General features: G+C 47.1%; 1 protein-coding gene across 3 annotated transcripts in view; it reads right to left on the reverse strand.

Annotated features, from left to right (window-relative positions):
• The window catches only part of UBASH3B (ubiquitin associated and SH3 domain containing B), a 130,061-nt gene that overhangs the window by 91,457 nt on the left and 13,844 nt on the right, over positions 1-24,760 (reverse strand). The window contains exon 1 of one of the 3 annotated variants that reach the window (XM_029956390.1): positions 6,934-7,307. The exons of the other annotated variants lie outside the window; for them this stretch is intronic. Within the exon in view, the coding sequence (XP_029812250.1) occupies positions 6,934-7,030 (97 nt within the window). The 5' untranslated portion in view covers positions 7,031-7,307. Of the gene's footprint in view, positions 1-6,933; positions 7,308-24,760 lie in introns of those variants that run through there. 3 annotated transcript variants of the gene reach the window in all.

Consider the following 24,760-nt stretch of genomic DNA (forward strand, 5'->3'; position numbering starts at 1 on the left):
TAAGGAAGGGGATGTATTGAACACTTATGCCCCAGACGTCACACTGGATGCATTAGATACTTGTTCTCCTTTCATACCCAACAACTATGACAGAGGGATTATTATCCACATCTTCTCATTCAGGCCCAGAATGGGGGCTTGTCCCATGTCACATGGCTCCTCGAACATACAGCCAACACTCAAACAAACACCAAACTTGGAGATGTTCCGATTCCAAAACTGGTGTAAACCTTTTGCAAGATACAAGTGAATAAATTTGACAGTAAAATGGACAACAAAATTTGCTGGAAGAAGGAACATATAGGTTATCAAAAATCAGACTAAAATTCAGTTTAAAATGATTTAGGGAAACTCTCCAGAGAAGAGTCCTGCATCTCGCATCTGAGACCCTCTCTCCTTTGTAGGATGTTGAGGATGGTGAGAACCTTTGAGATAATTTCTCTGGATCCTTTTCCTTTATGGAGAAGACAAGAGTCTCCAAAGGGTCCAGAGACAGAACTAGAGCCCAGGTTTCCAGATTCCCAGGCCAGTGGTCCTCTACTCGTATTGTCATAAGCCAGGAGAAGAGATGGCCAAAGAGGGAATCCATCACGGTAGTTCTGCATCGTAAGGATTATTACGTAGGAGACTAGCTGTTCATTTCTACTGAGGGAGACAAAGGGGACACTAAGTTTTAACTGCGGCTTGAAATTCAGGGTGCTTCTTCACTCAGCAAATACATATTGATCAAACATTGTGCTTAGAAATTATAAACACTAAAATAAAGAAAAAAAAAAAGAAACCAGCAGGGACCAAAGAGGTTCATTCAAATAATGATCTTTCATCATGGCAAGGTTATAGCAAGGTATGGACAAGGTGCTTAGACAGCCCCAAGGAGGAAGATGCAAATTAGCTCTCTTGCAAGGGATGGTTTCAGAGAGAAGGAAGAGAGGGCATCAAGCAGAGAAGGCACGGGTTAGCAAAAGGCTCTTAGAAGTCTTAGGGGCAAGCAAGTCTTAGAAAAGCCTACAGAGGACAACCCTCTCTTAGGGTAGGAGCAGAAAAGGCTCATCTGCCTGGTGGCTTACAAGAATGTGGGTAGATCACTTGGTCCTAGATATCTGCATTGAGAGCAGGGGCCAGTGGGCTGGAGGTGGATTATTATGGACTTAGCTTTTAATTTTCTTCCATTAAGAATTTATTCTAAAATCCCCACCTCTATCACCATTATTTCATAAAAGAAAGGATTTATTTTTATTTTTTATTTTGAGAGAGAGAGTGAGAGAGAGCAAGCAAACATGGAGGAAGGGCAGAGAGAGGAGACATAGAGTCTGAAGCAGGCTCCAGGCTCTGAGCTGTCAGCACAGAGCCTGATGCGGGACTTGAACTCATGAACCATGTGATCATGACCTGAGCCGAAGTCGGATGCTTAACTGACTGAGCCCCCCAGGTGCCCCCTGGATGTTTTAATACCAAAAAAATAGAAAGGGTATAATCACAAAGGGCTCTTCTACCTGAGGAAGATCATCTGGAAACTTTCCACCAATATTCTTGCTCCTTATTTCACTCTGGACTAATAACAAGGTTGACAAGATTTAGGACCAAAGTCGCAACTGAAGAGGACCTATCTGTTAGCCTTGCTAGATTGAGAGAGCTTTAAATAGAGAGGCACCCATATTATTTTACCTGGAATCATGCAGCCTTCTGCTCGGCATACATTAGACAATCGATAGGTACGCACAGCTTAAGCATTCCAGTACACAGTCCCTTTTCAGTACATGAACCAAACTGTAAGTTAGATTTGTGTTCATATGTGACTTCTGGGTACTCCCTCTGGCCAAGGATTTCTAGAACCAATTATCTATGGAGTTCTTCTGAAAGAACTCCACTCCTTTAAAATTCCAGCACCAGGAGAATAAGCCGAAAACTCATTCTTCTGAAGGCTGTCCCCAAAATAGCCCCTCCCCACACAATGCACTCAGGAGGACCAGTAATTCCCAAGAGAATCTTGTATCCAGGGAACCGGAGTAAAATGCTCAATGTACACTCTAGCTTAACAACACAAGTTGTTGGCAGCAAAACCACTTCTCCAGACCTTTATGGGAGGAACATTCCCACAGGCAGCCAGATGTGCAAACAAGACCTTTGAATGCCTTTGTGTTCTCAGATGACAGAAGCTACCAAAAGGATATAGGCTGAGAAGAGTGTTCTCAAAGCTATTTTTTTCCAACTTTGCTGCAAAGGGGATCGAGGGATTCTCTCAAACAACCCATGCTTTCTAAAGCCCCCCAGCCCTAGATCTGAATCTGGGGGATGCATTAGTAATTAGAGCCTTGACAAGTAAGGAGGAATGTTCTGATCTTCTTCCTTCATGACCAACACTTGGCTTCCTTAGAAATGGGCATTAGGACACTCGGTGGCCTGACATGTAGACCCAGTTAGGCCAAATGTGTGCCCACAGGCCTCAGCTTGACTCTGTGGAGATGGACGGCATGCCTAGGATCACAGGACTCTAGCTAGTTAACTGCTGCCCTCACGAATGAGGGATATCAGCCCCATAGGACCAGGGCAGAGCAAGGGTAGCACAATGTCCTGTGACAGCGAGTGGTAAGGACAGGAAGGTCAGAAGGAGCCCCATGGCAGTTGTGTTCTCCCTCACCTCACCCACTCACAAGAGTGCTCAGCCTCCCCTGTTAACTAACCACATGAGGTAGTTGCAGGGAGGGGATACCCCACTGGGTTGGGGAGAGTCAAGGTCATCGGTGAAGAAGGCCAGGGGCCACAAGCACATTCAGGATGTTAGCCCTTTGGAAAATAGCCTATCTTCATTAGGACTGGAAAGCAGGCCATGCTTCTACATTTTCCATGAGAAATCGCCGGTCTAAAAGGAAGGGAGGTCACTGGTTCTCTGGCAGTGGACTGTGGGCTTTTGGATTGATTGTCAAGGGTGAAGAGGATTTTAGATTGAGCCAGCTGGAACCTCAAAGCCACTTCCCTTTGGGATTCGTGAATTTGGCTGGCAGTGAGCAGGGCAGGCTGTGTCCATGAGAACAGTTGCTCTCCCTGCAGGGCCAGGGGGCTGGGATATGGCCAAACGAATCATTTTGGCCAGGTTAGTACCTATTCCCTCCTACTAGTTCAGTAACTAGGTTTGGAGCCTTCACACAAATTCTTCTTTAACCATAGATCTTTCATCTGGGTGACTTTTTCCCCTTCTTTCCAACCCCCCAAATAAAACATAAGAGGGTTGATTATTTCTGCCCACTCCCACCTCTAGAAAGTGTGGCCCTTAAGGAAACCCTGGAATAAAGTTCTCTAAAAACAGACAGGGGCACCTCAGTGGCTCAGTTGGTTAAGCGTCCCATCTCTTGATATCAGCTCAGGTCATGATCTCAAGATTGTGAGATGGAGCCCAGTGTCGGGCTCCACCCTGAGCGTGGAGCCTGCTTGAGACTCATTCTCTCTCTCTCTGTCTCTCTCTCTCTCTCTCTCTCTGTCTCTCTCTCTCTCTTTCCTCATCCCATACTTGTTCCCTCTTTCTCCCTCACTCTCTCAAAATAAACAAAAAATAAAATAAAATAAAAAGAATTAAGAATAAGCAAACCAAAAAACAATTTAAACAACTGTTTTCAGAAACTTCGATCCATAATCTCAAAATAAAAAAATAAAAAATAAATTTATAAAAGAATTAAGAACCAACAAACAAACAAACAAAAAGACAATTTAAACAATTGTTTTCAGAGACCTCAATCCATAATCCCTCTGTAGAAAGTGGCCTCTTAAATCAGGTACCAGCCTTAGAATCGGGCAATTTCCTTACAATCAGCTGTAACCAAATCCTCCTCATGCCCTGTGCTCAGTTCCCCGTGGAAACTATTCTCGTGCTCACTGGCCTGTCTGACCTTTCACAAGGTGATCTATCACCAAGGTCAAGAGCAGCCATTGTTTTCAAAGCTGAAAACCATGAACTTCTTCCAGCCACCTTCTCAAGGGAAGACACTGAAGGTTGTGATTCAGAGGCTCCATATTTGGCCAGATTAGAACGTGCAACTCTCAAGTTTCAAACTCCCCAAGCCAAAGGCTTTCAGCCCCCATGTAAAATGTCACCCAGCTCTGATCTCTCTTGAGTTCACACATAGCCGATGAAACCACTTGCTGCCGTTGGCAAAACACTGCTGTGGTCTCTATGGGACTTGTAAGCCGCAGGACCCTTGAGCAAGGCAGCCTGGTTTTGGAGTCCAAGTGAGTCATTCTTGAGGTCATGACTGTTGGCCTGTAGGGGACAGTGGCCCCTGAGCCAAGATATCTTCTTGTCCAACAAGACAGGAGCACCCACTCCGAAGCCAGTAGGGCTTATGCCAAGGATGCCAGGTCTCTAGAGAGCACCCATCAGGGCCTGTGCCATTGCCAATGTCTCCTCCTTCCTAGAAAAGTGAGCTTTTCTGTCAACCCCTCAACCAGTCCAGGTCCAGGTCCAAGTCCTCATTCTCTTAGAACCTCAGTCAGTCATTTCCTGTGTGCTGGGAGGCAGGATGCTTGCCCTCACAAGACTTGGGGCTCAAAAGTACAATAAAACAATACTTTATATTTATGCCCAAAATCCTGGAGTCCCACATAGCCCCCACTTATTCTCTAGGTCTAAAAGTTTCTGTTTGGATGGACATCATCTAACCTTCTTTTTGAGCTCAATAACCTGGCCAAATTTCAAAACTTAGTCTATGACTCTCAGACGGGAAGATTGGTCTGTATTTTTCAATACATCATTTGACTGATCATGGTTTTGAAAAGTAGAAAGAAGGAATTTCCAAGGAGCACATGGCGTACCTGCAACCAATTCAGTCCAACAGCTTGTATGTGGGTACCTGCTCTGGGCCACGCTCAGGAAAACGAGGAGGAAGAGGTTTCTATAATGAACCAGACATGGTGCTCATCTTCAGGGAGTGTGTGACAGTTGTAAAGAATGAGTGAATAAATGAACAGATGAATGATGAATGAATGCACAGTCAGGATTAACGTTAAGTGTTATAGCAATTCCCCCCCTTCATTTAATTGCATTAATATGGTCCAAAGACAAGTAAGACCAATATACATCTTTCCTGAGTTAAAACTCTGATGATTCTTCTTCCTGCTTAATGTTTTCTCTCTTCCCCAAACCCCCAAACACATCTTTGGTTTCTAGAATCGTTTGCAATTCAGGTTTCTCTGAAGTCTTTACTTTGAATGATGAAGGCAAGGAGTTTTCATGCCTTTGGAGATCAAGTCCTCGATTTTAGTGTTTTGAATGAGATGTCTCCTTGCACATAAATGTGTTGGATTTGGATTCACTATTAAAGCGAGTGATTCCATTTTCTAAGGAACAAGTACCACTTCTCACAAGGTGTTTGCTGATCCCTCTGTCCAGGAGACCCTTGAGTAATTGCCAGCCACGTGTTAGAACAAAAGGAGGCACTGCTTCTGCCCTCACAGAGACTGCAGTCTCCCCTGGGCATCAAGGTTAAAAATGGGAAGTTGTTGGGGCACCTGGGTGGCTCAGTCGGTTAAGCATCTGACTTCAGCTCAGGGTCTTGCAGTCTGTGAGTTCGAGCCCCACGTCCAGCTCTGTGCAGATCCTGCTTGAGATTCTCACTCTCTCCTCTCTCCCTCTCTGGCCTCCTCCACTCGCTCTTTCTCTCTCTCAAAAATCAATACATTAAAAAAAATTTTAAGTGGGGGCTGCTGCTGAATGGCAGCACAAGGCCTCGTAAGGGACGCCACCATATGCCCTGGGGGGTCGGGGAGATGGCTCGCTGTGGGTAACGGCTGCCAGGGCAGGTTTTGAGATAGAGGCAGAGGCACCTCCAGGGGAAAGTCAAAAGGAAAGAACTGGTCCTACTCTCCACCCTCTATCCCTTCTACCTGGAACACCCTTCGTTCCCCAGGAGAAGCACTGGGCTGAGAGTGGGTGCCACAGTGCTATGGATGCACCGTATACAGATGCACCCCTGGGCCTTTGCATAAACCTCTCCCCTCCACATGGTCCCCTCCACGTGGCTCGGGGCCTTGAGTGTCAGAAAAACATGCTTCTCGTGAAAAGCCCACAGATGTCGGAAACTGTGACTATTACCCAAAAGGCAGCTCGCAAAGGCTCCCAATCCCCATCAGGCGACCAACAGAACTTGCCAAGACTTCGTTTTGTTATTTCCACACTATAGGATTCCTCCCACTGCCTCTTACACTGCTATAGTTTTACTTTTTGCACCTCGTGTTCATTACTCTGGGGGACCTCAGGCCACAGCACACAATAAAAAGACCAATTAAGAGCATTTCCCGGTCTCTTGGTTTCTTTGTAATCCCCAAATCAATCAATACTGGCCTGAGATGCTCCCAACCAACAATCAGATCTGTGAATGCCCCCGGACAAAGCCGCCAAGAAATTCAAAGCAGATGGAGCCAATCACACGACCTTGCAAATGAGTACAGGCCCCCGGGGCCGGACAGGATCAGAATGTTGGGGGCTGGGAATTAATTGTTAATATAAAACAGAAATAATCACCCACGGCCCTAATGTTCTTTTTTGTGATGAAACAAGATAGTTCTGTTTAAAAATGTGGGACAGAGTGTCTTCTGAGCTCTGAGCGCATACAGAGTGAGACCCAGGTCTCCCCGGGCTTGCCCCTGCGACACGGAGTTCATCAACGGGGGTAGGTGTACCCTTTACCGCAGGCGACGCTTCCCCTCCCGGTCAGCAAAATGCTTCCAAAATCCCGAACTGCTAACGTGAAGACCAGAATTAAATCATGAGAGCAGATAAGATGAACCCATGGAAAACTCTAAATTGAAAAACTAAAAAAAAAAAAAAAAAAAAAAAAAAAATCAAATGAGAAAAAATGTTAAGTTTACACACCAGGGTAAAAATTTAACAGAAACACATCCCCAAGTTGGAGAAGCGTTTAAAGAAAAAAGGGACTCACTTACCATCTGTAGCTCTGGTCAGGGCCCAAACCAAGGAGGAGACAAGGCTCTTGGTGTTCAACCATGCACCCAGCCCTGCGGACTTTGCACTTAGTTTCATGTCTCAGGGAATCGGGTCTCAAAGCAGATCTGTAAAGAGTAACTTCTAGATCTAACACCTGATCTGCAGGGACGGACTTCTTCCTTGTGCAAGAGGGAGGGGGCTGCTCCCAGAGGGGCTGATGGGGGTTTTAGCTGCTTCTCCGGGCCTTCCAGGTTCCCGCGATGGGCTCCCTCTAACCCCCACACCTGGCTCCTCACCCCATACACTGTCCACCAAGCGGGGGTGGGTGAATAAAGGTCCTGATTGGCTCCCCCACTGGCCTGTGGATCCCACTGTCGACCCTTCCTTGACTGAGTTTTCAAATGAAATAATACCATTCACAGAGAGCTTCGGAGATTACAGAACACTGAAAAATCTCTCGCAATAATCCTGGGTAATAACTTGCAGATCTTTCACGGAAAGCTATAACGCAGGGAGACTGAAGGATATGCTAAAATCCCACACAGATAGGAATGGGCGGAGCCAAGATTCAAACCCAACTCTGTGGCTCCATGGGCCTGCTCCTGCGTTTGAGTTCTTTGAGATCAGATATTGTCTTGTTTCCCCCCTTAGATGCTGGAGGTGGGCTCTCAGCTGCATCTGGTGCATGGCAAAGTGGAAAGAGTACATGGCCTGGAGAGAAAGTGGGGTCGTGGGCCTGGCTCTGCTGTAAGGATGCAGGTCTGAAACTGACTCTATGAAACAATAGAAGGGCACACATTGCCCAAGGCAAAAGGGACCACCCTTGTAACATTCTAAGGGCAGGCCTAAAGATGGAGACTAAGACTGGTCATGCCCTACATGAGGGTCCTGGGCCCACTCTGTGATTGGTCTATACTCTAAGTGTTGTGATTGGGTCCCGCCAAAAGTAACAAATACTCTAGGCAATGTGAATGGTTAAATCTGCTGTCAATAATATTGTATAATAATGATTGGATCACTGTATTTCCTGTAACTCCCCCTTCCCAAACTCATAAAAGCCCTACCCTGCCTTTGTTGGGGGCTCACTCCACGTGGATCCAGTGTGTTGTTGAAGTCTGTGAGCCCGAGTTTACGCTGGCCGGGCCTAAATTTGTAATAAAGCCCTTTGCCTTTGCATGCGTGATTCGGTCTCCCTGGCGGTCTCTGGTTTTGGGGGCGATATTAAAATCTGGGTACAACACTGCCACTGGGAAACACTGAGCAAATTAGCTACCACTGTGAGCCCCTCCATCTTCCCCTCTGTTAAGTGGGATGAAAACCCACCTCACAGTGTTGTTGTGAGGATTACAAGAAATAACGTTGGAGAGCAGGCACCGGCTAGATAACCAGTCCCCTTCCGGGCAATCCCTTCACCTCCCTTGCCCAGGACCAAGAGACTGAGAACCAATCCCAGTATGTGGTGTGCATTTCTATGTGCAACTTGGGGTTAAGATGAACATCAATGACGGCACTGAAGCAAGGAGATTCCCAAAGGGGCGGAGTATGCCAGGTGTAATGAGAGCAGAGGATGGAGGATTGTGGGAGCTCTAGGGGTGGGGCTCAACTTTACATTCTGGCCAATGTAGCAGCACGGGAGCCTCCACAACATGGCACTCATGGTGCCCCTGGGCTGTCTGATATCCTCAAAGCAGGTGCCTTCCTAACACGGACTCTGGGCTCACACATACTGTGGGTGCTGCATCCATCTGTCTCTACGTTAGCTCTATGCCATCCCATTTTTCTGTAGTCTCATCCCGTGTTGCAAGGGAGAGAGAAAATGTACAAATCAAATCGTCAAATGGAGTTACTTATGAAAAACTTTTGTCAGAGCCTAGATGAGGGGCATGAAACATTCTGGAAGGTGGAGAGCAACAAGAGTAAAAAAAAATAATAATAATAATGGCTGGTATGAACTGCAACAGAAGCTCTCATCACTCCCGGGGCACAGGCGGGGGGAGGGGAGGTCATCTGCAATGCCTACAACTTTACATCTGATGGGACAGAGGAGAATCCCAACCCTCAAAGATGAGGTCGGCCAGGTGGGCTGGGAAGAGGATTGGGATCTTGTTGAGAAGACCCAGCTCTGCCGTTGCTGGGTGACGACAGCAGTGGCTCTCCCACTCTGGCTTCCTCATCGGTAGAATGTTGGGGGGGGGGGTTGGACTGGGCTGGCTTGGAAATCAGACAAACCCTGGGCTCAAATTTAAGCTCCATTGCTTGCTTGTTACGTACCCTTGGGCAAGTTTCTTTGTGTCTAGGCTCTGGTGCTCTCATTTGTCAGGCAGGGATGAGAGACCATGTCTCCAGAAGCTGACGGAGGAGTAAGGGAGAGGGTATTTAAATATGTACCTTCTCACATGGTAACAGGTCCCCAGGAAGCTCACAGAATGGCAGCTGCTTGCTTGGTAAATACAAGTCTCTTAATCCTGCCTCTAAGTCGCTATACATGTCCGTACCTATGGTGCAAAACATTGAGTCAGTTCCCAATGGTCTTTCATGGTGACCCTGTCCTCCCTTATCCTCAATTATCAAGGCACTGAAGTTCCGTATGCTGAAGCAGCAAATGGACAATTCAATTTTGGCGAGAAGATGGAAACCACTGAGAGGTGCGACAGCGAAGGAGAAAGGACCCACAACCGGGAGGCAGTGGACGGGGGTTTGATTTCTACCCAACTCAGTCACTAGCCATCACACAGAGGACCGCGGTCAAAATTTTCTTAATATTTCTGTGCTTCAGCGTTCCCATATTCTATGCCGGAATAATTCTACACAAAAGTCCTCTGTGGATTGGAAAGTGCAATTGGAATATTATCGGACACTTGCATCCAAGAATTCCTGATGACTGATTTGAAAAACTGCCCAGACTCTCTGAATCTGAAATTGAAATTTAAATGTTTTGAGAGCTGTAAGCCTAGGCCCTGTTAGCAGTCAAACAAAACTTCAAAGCCTAATCTCCAAAATGGATTGACTGTTATGTAGATTGCTGAGGTGTTCCCCAAAAGAGCTGAGCCAGGGTTTCTTTTTGCCATCAACAAATCCCTCCAGTGACCCACTGGGATCGCCAACTAGTGGTGGCCTGATCTGTACTGGAAAAACAGTATGATCAACCACACTCTTGTTTTAACAGCTAGCACAGGGCAGGGCAGGAGGAACCCCCACCCACGCTTGTTCTCAACACACAACGTGTTGCAACCGATGTGAAAACAAGATAAGGAGACCCGTCTGTCTGTCAACAGACATAGGCCTTCCCTAGTGCTGGCTGCTTTCTGTGTATTCTGCATAGACGAGAGCCAGAGGCCATGCGGTCTCCTGCAATGCTGCCCTGATGCAGCTGTGGTAGGAACCACGGCCCGTGGATGGGGGCAGCAGTCCAGACGCACGGGCAGCTCACTCATTCTTGCCTTTAGCTGTTTTTATTTTTTTAACTTTTTAATGTTTATTTATTTTTGAGAGACAGAGAGACAGAGTGCAAGTGTGGGAGAAGCAGAGAAAGAGGGAGACACAGAATCTGAAGCAGGCTCCAGTCTCTGAGCCATCAGCACACAGACTGACATGGAGCTCAAACCTACGAACTGTGAGATCATGACCCGAGCTGAAAGTCGGACGCTTACCTGAGCCACGCAGGCGTGCCCCTTGCCTTTAGCTGTCCTTTAAAGTACATGTGGCGTGGCATGATGCCCTCCAGAAATCATCATTAAGGTTAAAATCCTGCCTGCTTAAAACTGAGGAATTAAAAATTGTTTGCTCATCAGCCTAAGCTCAACCTGTCCCTTCAGTAACTTCCCCAAAGGTCTTTACAATGGGAAGCTTTTAAGTGATGTCTTTGAAGGCTTCATTGTATTCGTTTTTTTATATACACAGTGAAGCATTTTTTATAGGTTCTGAACTGTGGATCACGTAATTAACTGTATTTCAGTTACAGAAACTGAACCTTGCTACCTTTCCTCTTTCTTTCTCCCCCAGCTTGAAAACTTCATTTTAAACCCCGTTTGATGTGGCTAGGATGCAGGAACTGATGAACTGGAACTAAAGTGCGACAAGGCAGTTTTTTTCCTGTCTTTCCTGAGCATCATGGGACCTCCAGGGAAAAAGATACAGTGCAGATAAGGGTCCAAACAACATACCCAAGGGCGAAGAGGACTGTGATGCATAAAACATGACACGCATAAATGCTTAAGAGTAGTAAAAACAAAACATTTTTAAAAGAACAAAAAAGAAACCACAAGGTCTCTTAGAGCTACTGAAACGGCAACAGCGTTAGACACTTATCAGCATCCACCATCTCTGCGTGTCCTCTCTCTGAGAACAATGGCGTGCCTAACATAGGACCCAAGGAGACAGCCCCCAGGTGTCATCACCACAGAGTGAAGAAGACTTGACACGTTTGCAGAGGAAGACCAGGGTGCATGTGCTCCCTGGCCTCCCGGCCCTAGTTCAGGAGGCCTGTCCCTTGCAGGCTCCTGTCCGAGAGTGCCAGAACCTTCAGCCCCTTCCAAACATCTGTGCAACCGAGTGAGGGGGCAGAAGGAATGAATGCAACTTTTCTATTTTAATGCAAGTTAGGTGTCAATGGCATGCCTTGGGATACCCCAAATTGAGCCCCTGCAAAGGGCCAAGCTCTATGCTAGGAGTTGGGACCTCAAAGGCAATATGACACACTTAACTTTGACATTGACATCTGAGATGTTTGCTCCTCTTCCTTCCCCGCGCTTACAACGGCTTCCCATTGCTAAGAGTAGTGTCGGCCAGGCGTCCGCCATTTCCATATCCACTTGTTACTTTTGCGAGATCTGCATCTGCACTCTACTGTATTCAGGTATTTTTCTCTAAAATTACTAATTTACTGGGGCAGCTGGGTGGCTCAGTCAGTTAAGCATCTGACTTCAGCTCAGGTCATGATATCACGGTCCGTGAGTTTGAGCCCCGTCAGGCTCTGTGATGACAGCTGGGAGCCTGGAGCCTGCTTCAGATTCGGTGTCTCCCTCTCTCTCTCTGCCCCTCCCCCACTCACACTGTTTCTCTCACAAAAATTAATACCAAAAAAAGTTAATAAAATAACTCATTAACTTTAACTCAACTACATCTTAAAGAAAGGTCCATATGACCTCCATGAACAGAAAACAAGCACCACTTGCCAAAAACAGAATATATCCAATCATTAAAAAGAAAACCCCAGAAACCAGGAAACACAATAATTTTACGAAATCCAGCTGCACACACTGGCCTGCCAGAGCTCTGAGCCTAAGGCCTGGAGTTCCCTGTGAGAAAGACAAATGAGTTATTGGGCTGACTTGTTCTGAGCAATGACTCCCCCCAACCTTGTAATCAGAATCAAAAAAGGAATTATAGTTCACGTGTGATTCACTGCTGCATGTTATGTCTGCATATCACCCACATCAGGCCCCATGGTCCACGACTGGGTGTCTGTCATTGCATCGCGGGCCCCGAGCTCTGTGCGGGAACACGGGAGAGCACTGTGCGGGGAACACGGGAGCCCTGCGCACATATTTGCTAGATGAATCGGTGCATGCATCTTAGCCTTCTTTATTCTGGCCACACCTACTGGCTTATTTTGCCCCCACATGACCACGCGCCCACTCACGTCCTTTTCCATTTTGTGCCCTTTATGGAATGTTTTTCCTTCTCCCCCACTTTCCACCAACTGATTAACTCTCTACTCTTCTAGTCTTTGGCTGTGTCATCATCCCTTCGTGGTTTTTCCTTAAGCTTTGGATTGAGGATCGAACTCTGTTTGTTCAGGGGCGCCTGGGTGGCCCTGTCAGTGAAGCGCCTGACTTCGGCGCAGGTCAAGATATCACGTTTGTGGATTCGAGCCCCATGTTGGGCTCTGTGCTGACCGCTTGGAGCCTGAGCCGGCTTGGGATTCTGTATCTCCCTCTCTCTCTGCCCCTCCCCAGCTCATGTGCACGCCCCCTCTCTCTCAAAACTAAACATGAAAAAAAGTATTTTTTTCAGTATGCCCACCACAAGGGTAGCTTGCTTATTGGGATTATCACATGATCATCACCAAATGCTTATCTTTCTCTTCCTATCAGTCTCTAAACTGCCTAAGCAGAGGAAGTGTGTCTTCTGTCTCTGGTGTTGAAGCCTCTCAGACTATTTCCCCATAAACTCTGGTTGCACCAGACAAACTCCGCCTTCCCCCTCTCTGAGACTCTGTGCAGGCTCTGTTTTGGCCTAGAATATCTTCAATGATATGCAAACTTCCTTCTGTGTTCCTGCTCCAAGGAACCCCGTTCCCCATGACAGCTGTGACATCCCTTCAGCCCTTGTACCCACGAGACCCCCTTATGTCCCTTTCACGGCAGGATTAACCCCCAGTCAGTGCAATTCTGTTTCCGTATGATTTGGCAGGCTGTGTCAGCCTCTCACTTTTGTGTCCCCAAGGCCTAGAGAGTGCTGGCCCACAGTGAGTAATCACTAAATATCTTCTGAAGGCATGAAATATTGAGGAAAACATTTTTCTATTCACCTCTTTCCTCTTATCCATTCCAAAACTCCCTAAAGTTACAGTCAGTAAGAGCATAGCAATATTACACTTATGGCTGACGTTACAGAGTGCTTCCTATTTGCCAAGCATTCTCTCCCTTAATTATGTTGGGGAGAGAAGTACCCCAACCTTGTGAGGGAAGTACTTCTGTGGATGCCGATTTGCAGGTGAGGAACTCTGGGCTTAGGGAGATTAAGTCACATGTCCCTGGTTACCTAAGTGACAGAGCCAAGGAACAGACCCACGCTGAAAAAACTCCAGGGTTCCAGCCTGGCCCAGTCTATGGCCTTATTCTTTCTGACCTACTGCCCTCCTTCATGGTCACGAGCCAAACCCTGAGCAGACAGACCTGAGCCTGCTGTGGGTAGCTTTGAGTGTGCCCTTTGGGAGTACAATCTGACACCTGGCAGGACCGGCCCATGGCACAAGGCTTTGCCACAAAATAGCCATCATGGCCCCTTAGCTGGCTGTGCTTTGGGACTCTGCAAAATCGCCAGGCTTACCCAGCAGAAGGTCACTCAATGTGGCCTTTTCAGACTCCAGAGGTGCCTCTTTTCTTCATTGGTAAAATAACTCACCATCTGACATTTAGGGATCCTCTTGCAAAGGGCAAGGGCTATGACAACCATCAATGAACTGGTGTCTTTCAAGTAATGCTAAAACCACTCTTTTTTTTTAATTTTTTATGTTTATTTATTATTGAGACAGAGAAAAACAGAGCATGAGTAGGGGAGGGGCAGAGAGAGAGGGAGACGGAGAATCCGAAGCAGGCTCCAGGCTCTGAGCTGTCAGCACAGAGCCCAACACAGGGCTCGAACCCATGAACCGTGAGATCATGACCTGAGCCGAAGTCGGAAGCCCAACCGACGGAGCCACCCAGGCGCTCCTTAAATAAAGACTTTAAACTTTAGCCTGACTGAGGAGCGAGGTGGGAGTCCAGCCGCAGCCCAGAGGGAGGAAGAGTCTTAGCACTGTTTTGATAATAACTGCATTGTCTGAGTGAGAGAAGGTCCTGCTGGTCTTTCTTCACCCACAGTCCTGTGTCAAAAACGTGTGAGGTAACAGAGGCTGGTTTCCTCCAGTTTGAGAAATGCTGCTTCAGTGCACACGCTTTTTTCCAGAACCCAGTGACTTTACCACACAAAAACTACCTTCAAACATGGTATGAAATTTAGGGAGGGGGGTAGAGCCACCTCCTAAAAGCTCTTTTCTGCTTCTTGACGACGTTAGCAGATTCTCTGTAGAAAAGGTCCGGCCCAGGTACAGGGCAGAATTCACAGCCATCTGGTTTCGTTTTTCCAGCGATGAGCCTCTCAGGAGAAACACTTGTTTGGAAAGAGAGCCATATGTATATCTGGACAGCAAGTTAACCGTGACCTCGAGTCCTGGGTTCCTTTTCTTTTGCTGGAAATAAGCATGGTCCGGGGAGAAAAATCCTGGCCGGGGGAGGGCTCCCGAAGACCTGGGGTTTGGTTCTGGCTTTGCCACTTATTTGTTTTATGACCTCGAACAAACCATTTGAGCCCTCTGAGCTATGGCCTTTCCCAGAAGTGAAGGGATTGGGCCCAATTATCAAGAAGTTCCCTTTCAGCTCTGGAATTCTAGGCTATATCCTGGAGTCCATCTCACGGAGCAAGATGACATGGGTGGCCCCCTCTTGGGGGTCACACCCTGAGGCGAATCCTCCCCCAGCAGCTGCGACGGGCACGGTGGCGAGCCAGCACACCACCCTCGGCCACCATGCCTCACACTTAAGGCACGAAGATGAGAAGTAAGGGGACAGGATGAGTTCCAGAGGCAGGGAAGGCTCTCACTGGCTCTCACGGGTGAGTATTTAAACTCGAGCGGCTGCTGGGCCGTGCAGAATGTTGGTGGATTAGGAGTCTGGGTCTTGGCCAAGGATGCTGGGAACAGTGGCCTTGTGACTGCCACGACCCCACGTGTGAGTCGATGGTCACCTTAACCTGACGGGCGTAAGTAGCTTGTGACAATGGCTTCCTGTTTCACCTACTCTTCTTCCCACTGACCTTTAGAGAGCTTACACTGGTAAGCCACACAGCCCTCAGGAACCTTGAGAGTGTAATTCTATCTTTTTGGCCCTTGAGAAAATATCAGATGTAAAGTAAGCTAGTAATAAGAGTTATCATTTATGGAGCACTACATATGTGCAAGGTGCTATGCTAAGTACTTACATGTGTTATTTATTCTATATAAGCTTCACGACAGTGCTGTAAAATGGATATGATTACCTCCATTTTACAAAAGAGGAAACTAAGACCCTTAATCTCACTCTGCGATTCAGGACGCACAAGTTTGTGTGGGAGAATGTTCAAGGCAACAACATGGCCCAGGTCCCAAAACCAGGGAACCGATTACACAGTGTTTTCATCTAATGGCACCCAGAAACACGTGAGAAATCACATTAGAATAATGACTGACCTAGAAAAATATTCACAACAAATCACTGGGTAAGAATCCCAACGATTTATAGGTAATTACATGTAATATATGCAATATGGTGCTTTCTTTGTATTTTTCTGTATTTTCCAAAATGTACACAATATGCATATATTACTTTTTAAATTGTGGGGCTTTAAAAATTTTTTATGTTTTGTTTTTATATTTGAGAGAGAGAAAGAAAGAGAGTGCAAGGAAGGGGCAGAGAGATGGAGACAGAATTGGAAGCAGGCTCCAGGCTCGGGAGCTGTCTGCACGGAGCCCGACGTGGGGCTCGAACTCATGAGCAGTGAGGTCATGACCTGAGCTGAAGTTGGACACTCAACTGACTGAGCCACCCAGACGCCCCATAAATTGTGAGACTTCTTAAAGGCCCATCAGGTTTAAGCAAGAGCCCGTCCCCATCCCACTTAGTGTCTGGATCCTAGAGAAGGTGCTCTAGACAAAGGACACACCCCAATCCAGACCAAGAGGTTCCCTCAGCTGCTCTTATCCCTGAGGCTTAGAGCCCCTGAGTGAGAGACTGAGAGGGAATTTAAGGCAGATGAACAGCTCTCTCTCTCTCTCTACGGCTGTGGATCCTGAGATACCAGTGGCGCCGATCACTATGCCCTACAGGAGTCAAGCAGAGAATCCAAAATGAAGCCACCTAATAAAACAAAACACAATTCGTGACCACTCTCTCTGCTCCATCATTTTTATCATGTGGCGGTTGCAGCAATAGTAGTTACTTCAATGAGGCATCAGTGTCTGGACAGGGAGGTAGGACCGTGCACAGCTGGCCTCGCAACTTGGAAAATTCTCTCAGCTTGGAGTCCCTGGAGCAGTGGTCATGGAATGGTGGCAAGACCCTGGGGTGTGGGGGAAAGAATGTGGGCCGTGGCTTCAGGCCACCACAAGATGGAATCTTGATCCTGTTTACTAACTGAGGGATACTGGGCAAACTTAGCTTTCTCATCCGTGAAATGGGGTTAAAGGGGCTGCCGAAAGGAATAAAGGTGGCATGTAAAACCACAGCACTAGCAGGGGACATGCAGCTGGTGTTTGATATCTCTCTCCCAGCCCTTTCCTCATCCAGCCTTTTCCCAGGACAACACGCCTTCTCCACCATTTCCAAATTCTAGTCTTCTCCCATGGTAGGACCGTAGCAAAAAAACCTCCTGTTTGAAACCTGGCGTTATGAGGGGTCCAGCTCAAAAAGAAGCTTGAGTCCAAGGGCCCTGGCATTCAATCAGTCATCATTGCAAAATGGGACTGAAGTAGGGTTCTACAGATGGCAAAATGCCATCTTATGTGTCCCTGGAGACGCCATGACCTTATCAAACTTATTAGACCCTCCAAAAGCATCTAAGGTGATGCCATCAAAATCATCTACTGTTTGTGTGGCTTAGGGTAAACTTACAACTTTCCATATTCATTGTGCTGCACCTTCCTGGATGTATAGAAAAATAGGAAAGGGCTTTGTTTTAGGAAAAAAGAGAGCTCGCTCAGGGACTAGTTGATTTGTCTGAGATCAGCCAGCATGTGGGAGTGTGGCGGGGTGGGGGGGGGTAGGAAGGGGATTTGAGGGAAAGGAGGAAGCCAGCGGCTGGGCTATTATTCCGATGAGGACTGGGAGAGGAGACAGAATATTCTATTCCCTACTCTCCCCCTCAAGTTCACCACCCCAGGCTCTAGTCATGTGCCCAGATGGCCTTTCCTTCAAGGTCACATTCTTTCCTTGAACATCATGGCCAAGAGCCCACTCACCCCACACAGATCCAGCCTCCAAACACGTCTTAGAGTCGTTTTCCTAACTTTTAAGACCATTTCAACCTTTCTTATGAAACAGCTCACAGCAGCCCTAAGCTCTAGCTAAAAGAAAGAGCTGCCACCAGTCCCGAGCCCCAAAGCAGGGCCCTGCGCTATCTTGCAGAACTGGATGGGCCTCCCCCTGTCTTGGCACCAGGCCACGTGTTAGTCAGTCTTCTACCTACTCTCCCTTCATGGGCTTTCATCTCTGACTTGACCTGACTCAGCCCTAATGGAGAAGAAGCCTGCTCCTCTTGGATCCATTTAGGCATCACCTGGCAGATGTTCTGCTGGGCACTTGGGCAGCCCCACATAGTGTGCTCCCCTCGAAACTCCTAACCACTAAGGCTGAAGATGGCTTCAGATTTCCCCAGAGGGTTTTCTGAGTGGCCTGGGCTAAAACCCGCTCTTCGTTGGCCTTTATGTTCCACGAGCAGAGAAAGACATGCCTGATGGTCTGGCAGTGTTGTATGGTAGGGCCAGGGGGTGGGGGGCAGGGGGAAGTGCACCAGTGTGGGCACCAGCCAGGTCTGGTTTCAATGCCTGCTTCACTCCCCTCCATGGTTGTGTGACCTCGTGCAACTCAGTCCTCTCAGAGCTTTGGTTTCCTCATCCACTCATGCTGGGGACACTATCTGTGCCGCTATCACCTTAACATGGCTGCTGTGTGCGACAGTAAAGACAGAAACGCTTTGTAACAACGAGAGACACCATTATTATCATGGAGATGTTATCTGCTTGTAAAACTTTCCATTTAATAAACCCGTTTCTTCCTATACCCTGGAGCACTCACAGGAAGAAACATCTAGCGGGAAGGACCACCCCGGGGAATAGAAGAGGCAGCGAGCAGAGAAAGATGGACACGCCAATGAGCCGTACAACATTCTGGAGCACATGCTCTGGCAAAGTCTTCTGGCAAACAGAAGGATCAGGGTGATGAGGGAGACGGTCAAGGTCTTTGCTCTCAGGAAGCGGCATTTTAGTGGAAGAGAAGGCAGAGAAGAAGCAAGCCAGGAAACAAGAGCAAGACAAGTCATCCCCCCCTGTGGGGCACAAGTGGGCTGTCACCTTCCCCGTTTCCTTGTTCTGAGGCTGCAGGAACGTTGGCCGAAAACTCAGCGTTAGTCCTCCCCCCGCTGGGAGGAGATGAGCAGCTTCAGATCTGGGGCACATGAAGATGCGTGGTTTCCTTGCATTTTGGGCAAGGTTACAACATGACGAAATGTCGATGAGCCCGGAAAGGCAAGGCATGAGCGATCCGGACGATTGGCTTTCTAGTTAAATGAGGATTTCTAGCCTCTGCGTGGAATTTTTGTTGAAATCTTGAAAAAAGGAATACAGGCCTACGTTGCTCGACTTCCTTTCCGTTTTTCCACGTGCAGGAAACAGCACCCAATATTTTCAGTTCTAACACTGTTCATATCTCCAGGTGCCTGGGTGGTTCAGTCAGTTAAGCACCTGACTCTTGGTTTGATCATGGTCTTGTGGTTGGTGGGTTTGAGCCCTGCGTTGGGCTCTGCGCTGATGGCACAGAGCTTGCTTGGGATTCTCTCTCTCCCTTTCTCTCTGCCCCTCCCCTGCTCATGCTTGCTCTCTCTCTTGCTCTCTCTCAAAAACAAATAAATAAGCTTAAAAAAATTAAAATTGTCCATATCTTATCCTTCATAATACGTCACTTCCTTGGGGCAGCTTCGTGTCACTCAGTGAGACTAATACCCACCTTTTCCACAGCTCTGGTGTGTCTAACTCCACACAGCACTTTGATGATATACCATCATCCCTGACTTCGTCCCTCACTAGGGGCAAAGAATTCCTGGCCAGGGCTATGCTCCATTTGATTTTGAATCCCCAACACCTACCATCATGGAGGACGCATAGCAAGTACCCAATAAATGTTTATTCACAAGATCACTTCTCATTGGTCGATCTCGTTAGTAGATGGGCTGAACATGAGCACAGACTGTAGGACACACTTTGTCAGCTGGTTTAACAAGATCAACACCCCATTTTACCTTATTCTTCAGTGACTTTCTCATTTCTCCTGGAAGGACTTGTGCTGTATATGGTGTCTTACCAAGAGTTCATGGTCAGGTGAGCTTTTGATCCCAATGAAATCTACAGGAAATCCTGATCATTCCCTGATCATGATGAGCACTGAGGAATGTACACAATTATTGAATCACTCTATTGTACACCTGAAATTAACAGTAACTATAGGCTAATTATACTGGATTTTTTTTTTTAAATCAGTAGTTTCCACTCGATCTAACTACCAATTTGTAAGAACCACCAGGGAAAGAAGTCCCATGACAATGACACGTGGGCCTGCCATCAGCATAGTCCAGACCATGGGAAGCTGCAGACACATGACCTAGTTTTGTCAACCAAAAAATTACAAATGAAAAGTAAGAGACAGGCAAGAAGGGAGAGTAGCCACACTGAAGAACACATCTGTCAGTTCAGGTATGGACCTTATTTGAATCCTGGTTCACACACAAAGAAACTATTAAAAAACAACTACAACTATGTCATCAGGAGATATGTGATCGCTGATGACATATTTGATATTACATAATTCTTTATTTTTCAGGTGTGATAACTACCCTGTGGTTTTACTTTTAAAAGAGCTATACCCTTTAAGAGATACGTTCAGAAAGAGTTACAGATGAAAGGATAGGATGCCTAGGATTTAGTGCACAGAACTGGAGGATGGCAGAGGGGCACCTGGGTGGCTTGGTTGGTTGAGCATCTGACTTTGGCTCAGGTCATGATCTTGCAGGGGTTCAAGCCTTCATGGGTTCAAGCCCCATGTCTGTGTCGAGCTGTCAGCACAGAGCCTGGATCCTTTTTCAAATTCTGTGTCTCCCTCGCTCTCTGCCCCTCCCCCACTCAGGCTCTGTCTTTTAAAAACATTTAAAAATTTTTAAAAAAGATAATAAAGAACTGGAGAACGGTAGAGACATGGGTATGGACGTATATGGTACAGATGATGTTAAGATCAACCAGAAAGAGCCTGAGATACATTTGATTTCATTATACTATTCTTACCACTTTTACAAAAGTTGGAAAACCTCCATTAAATTTTTAAAAAATCAGTACTTTATGAAAATTTTGTGCACTACCAGAGGACTCTGATAAATTCCATGGAGCAGGTTGCCGTGACAATGCCGCACGTGGTGCCAGCCCTTCCTGGTGGCTGGGGCAAGCTGCAGGCAGCCAGAGCTGGGCTCTTCCTCTAGCCCTGCCAGGAGACAACGAGGAGAGCCAGCCCCTGGACACCTGATGACTGTCTTCCTCAGAGAAGCTTCTGGTTAGACAGAGATGTGCATCTCAGGTTCTGGGAACCAACAGAGGGGAGAAGAAGTATTTCTCAACCGCTAATATGGTAAAATAAACTCTCAAAAAAGGCAGATTGAAAGGAACACGGAATCTGGAGTCAGAAGTTTTGGGTTCCCTCCTTGCCCCACGACTGGGACCAGCTGGCTTCTCTGCCTCGATGGTCTCATCTATAAGACAGGAATGTGGCTACATCCATATCAGAGAACTGGTGTAAAGGTAAGAAATCATCTGGGGAGGTGCGATGCAGCAAGGAGCGGTGGGTCAGATACTTGGGTGTGAACCGTGGCTCTTTTACACCATCCACATAGTCAAGTACTCAATAAATGAAAATGGTTACAATGAATTATTTAAGGAAAAGCAATTTGTTCAAGGCCTCAACGTGAGTCAGCAGGGTACTGCTCAGCAGGAGAATCTGCACCCGGCTGTCCTTCCCACCATGCTTTGAGCCTCTGTTATGTCTCGATCTGGGCAGCTGATTCACAACCGGTCCCTTTTCTGACAGTGCAGGAAAGACGGAGACGGGAAGATGGGACATTCCTGTTCTGAGAGCCGGGCCACCCCGGGTGGCAATGATGAATCAGCCTTGCTGCTGCCCCACGCAGCACACAAGGCTTCCCAAGCAGAAGAGAGCATCAAGGATGCCCTGACCAAGTGGTGGCTGTGTGACAGCAACAGATGACTGTCTCTTTGTGCCATCAGTCCCTGCAGCACTCGGCAACCTCACAGGCTTCTCCCAGCTTCTGAGTCAAAGCATAGTCTTTTTCCAACTGCAGGGATCAGGCTGGCAAGAGGGGTGCGCATGTGTCCATGCGTGCACATGTGTGTGTATGCGTTATGTGTTAGCGGATGCGTGTTAACCTGTGTCCATGACCCGAGAGGGGCTGTGCACAATCTCCGTGCCAGAGAAGAACAATAGGAAACAGGACACCAAAACAATGGGCAACAGGTCTCTCACTTTTGGGGACCCTTATGCTTATGTAGAGGTGCGCTCACTCACATTCCCAGAGGACCTCGGTGCGCATGTGGCTTCAGAGTGCTCGGTCTCAGTTATCCTGGATAACTGGATATTCTGAGTCTCACCACTATCTATCTGCATCCAAAGACAAAGCACAAGACGTACAAGGAGGCAAAAACTCCATTTCCTTTGTGAGTGACTGTCTATTGACTGAGGAGCCCGGCCGGAAAAGGAGGAGCCAACAGTTGAGGATGTGTACTTATGGCTGTGCAATTTATTGCTGCTGTAAAACAATCTTTTTTGACAATGTCTTGGATTTTACCATAAGACTCCTTTAGGCCAGCTCCAGTTCTGTACCAGAAAACAAGTGGATCACTTGATTCATTCATTCTAGGATGCCTTTCAATAACTACTATAATGAACAACCCATCAATCACCATGGATGAACAAGGTTGAAATGAAAACAAATAGGCATACATGAAGTGACTGTTAGCCAAACTTTGTTTCTTATGGAGTAGCCCCTCATCTAACTTTTATTTTGCTAAATCAAAAACAAACAAACAAAAAAAAGCTTTGCTATCTTATTTCGGGTGTTGAAAAAGCCCTGAGTCTTGCTCCACAGAATCCATTTTCCTGGGACAGGTGGCTCAGAGCATTTGGCTTTGACGTTAAAAAGCCCTTAACTAACTGCCTGGAATTTATCAGAAAGAAAAAGGTGATTTGCTTTTTAAGCATTGTTTATTCTGTTTATGTTATGGAAAAAAGATAAGGCTCGAGCTCTCCTTTTAAACCGGTTATACATGGAGTAGAGGACGAGCATTTGCTTGGAAGTCAGCGGGCCTGCTTTCCAGGCTTAACCAGTAAGTTGCCATATTACGTTGAGAAAGTCATTTTCCCACTTAGGTCTCCATTTCCTCATCTGAAAAGAAAGGTTTGGATGTCCTTCCCCGTTCACTGGATTGTCACAATAAAGCATGAAGGTCAGGAGGTATTATGGGAAAGCTGAGGATCTGAATCCTACAGAGCAGGGGCAGCAAACTACAGCTTATGGTCAAATCCAGCCCACCATTTACTTTTATATATAACCCACAAGTGAAGAAGGGTTCTTACACTTTTAAATGGTTGAGGAAAAAAAAAAATCAAAAGAAAAATACTGGGTGACAGGTGAAATAACATGAAATTCAGGTTTCAGGATCCATAAATAAACTTTTATCTCAACACAGCTCATTTGTTTACATATCATCTGACTGTTTTTGCGAGATGACGGTGAAGTTAAATAGTTGCCACAGAGACCATGTGGCCTGTAGAACCTAAAATATTTATTCTCTGGTTCATCAAGTTTGCTGACCCTTGCTATAGATCAGTAGAGGTCTCCAGCTTTAACATACATATGATTACCTAGGGCTCTTATTAAAATGTAGCTTCTAGGGGGCCTGCATGGCTCAGTCAGTTAAGCATCTGACTTTAGCTCAGGTCGTGATCTCATGGTTCATGGGTTCGATCCCCGCATTGGGCTCTGTACAAACAGCTCAGAGCCTGGAGCCTGCTTTAGATTCTGTGTCTCCCTCTCTCTGCCCCTCCCCAATTCATACTCTGTCTCTCTCTCAAAAAATAAACATTAAAAACATAAATAAATAGAAATAAAATGTAGCTTCTAATTTAGTAGGTTTGGGGTGGAGCTCGGGCTCTGCACTTCTAACAAGCCCCAGGACACTGCTGGAGCTTGATCTGGGGACAGCACTTTGAGTGGCAAGGCTAGGCTCTATCAGATAAATCTGGTTATGCCATGAACCTGCTCACCATCTTTTGATGCCTTTCCAGAACCTTCAAAATAAACTTGGACTTCTTACTCCTATGCAATTCTGGCCAGTCTATCCAATTTGGCTGCCCATGCATCTCATGCACACACCTGAACACACACTCCCACGTGTGCACACATGTACCTTATGCTCCCTGATGACCAGGCTTGCTCATCTCCATGCTGATGCACTCACTGGTCTTTTTGCCTGGAATGTTCTCTCCTCTCCCCACCCCTCTCCACCCCCCACCCCCACCCCACTCCAGGACACATCCAATTGACCAGCTTCTTGTCCTTCACATTTCAACTCAAGTTAGGAAAGGAGCCTTTCTGGATTCCCTGAGTCCGAGTTAAGTGGCCCTTAATGAGGTCTCTTTGTACCTCATGTCCCTCTTCACAGCCTGATTCACACCCCCCGCATGACCTGTGTCCTTAAAGCGACGTCACTTCACTTATTCCCGCATGCCCACTAACCAAACACAGTTCCTGGTCCACAGCAGGGGTGTAAGGCACGTTATCTGGAATGAGACGAATGAAATGCCCATGGTCACCTAGCAAATCAAGTGAAGAGCTGGGACCACAGCCCAAACCTTCTGAATCCTGATGTGTGTTTTCTTTTCCTCAGAGTCACACCTCGGAACCGGACTCGCTCTGCCGTGCCCGATGGGGGAATATCGTCTTACAGCATTTCAAACAGAATTGCAGCCTGTGCTCTGAAACTCTTAGAGTGTTTGGGAAGGGCAGCCTCTTCTCATGGCTGGCCACTCTGTGGAGTCCAGAGAACTTCGGAGCCTGGGGGGGCAGATCCTGAAGACCTCTCTGGAGCCTGGGCAGCAGGTGCTGGCAGAAGCAGCAGCAGAAGGCTCAGCACCCAGGGTGGGGAGTGCATGGTCCTGGGCCGGGATTGTGCCAAGTGCTCTAAGCACTCAGTGAGAA

Source organism: Suricata suricatta, chromosome 11, assembly GCF_006229205.1.
Source record: "Suricata suricatta isolate VVHF042 chromosome 11, meerkat_22Aug2017_6uvM2_HiC, whole genome shotgun sequence".
Lineage (NCBI taxonomy): Eukaryota > Metazoa > Chordata > Mammalia > Carnivora > Herpestidae > Suricata > Suricata suricatta.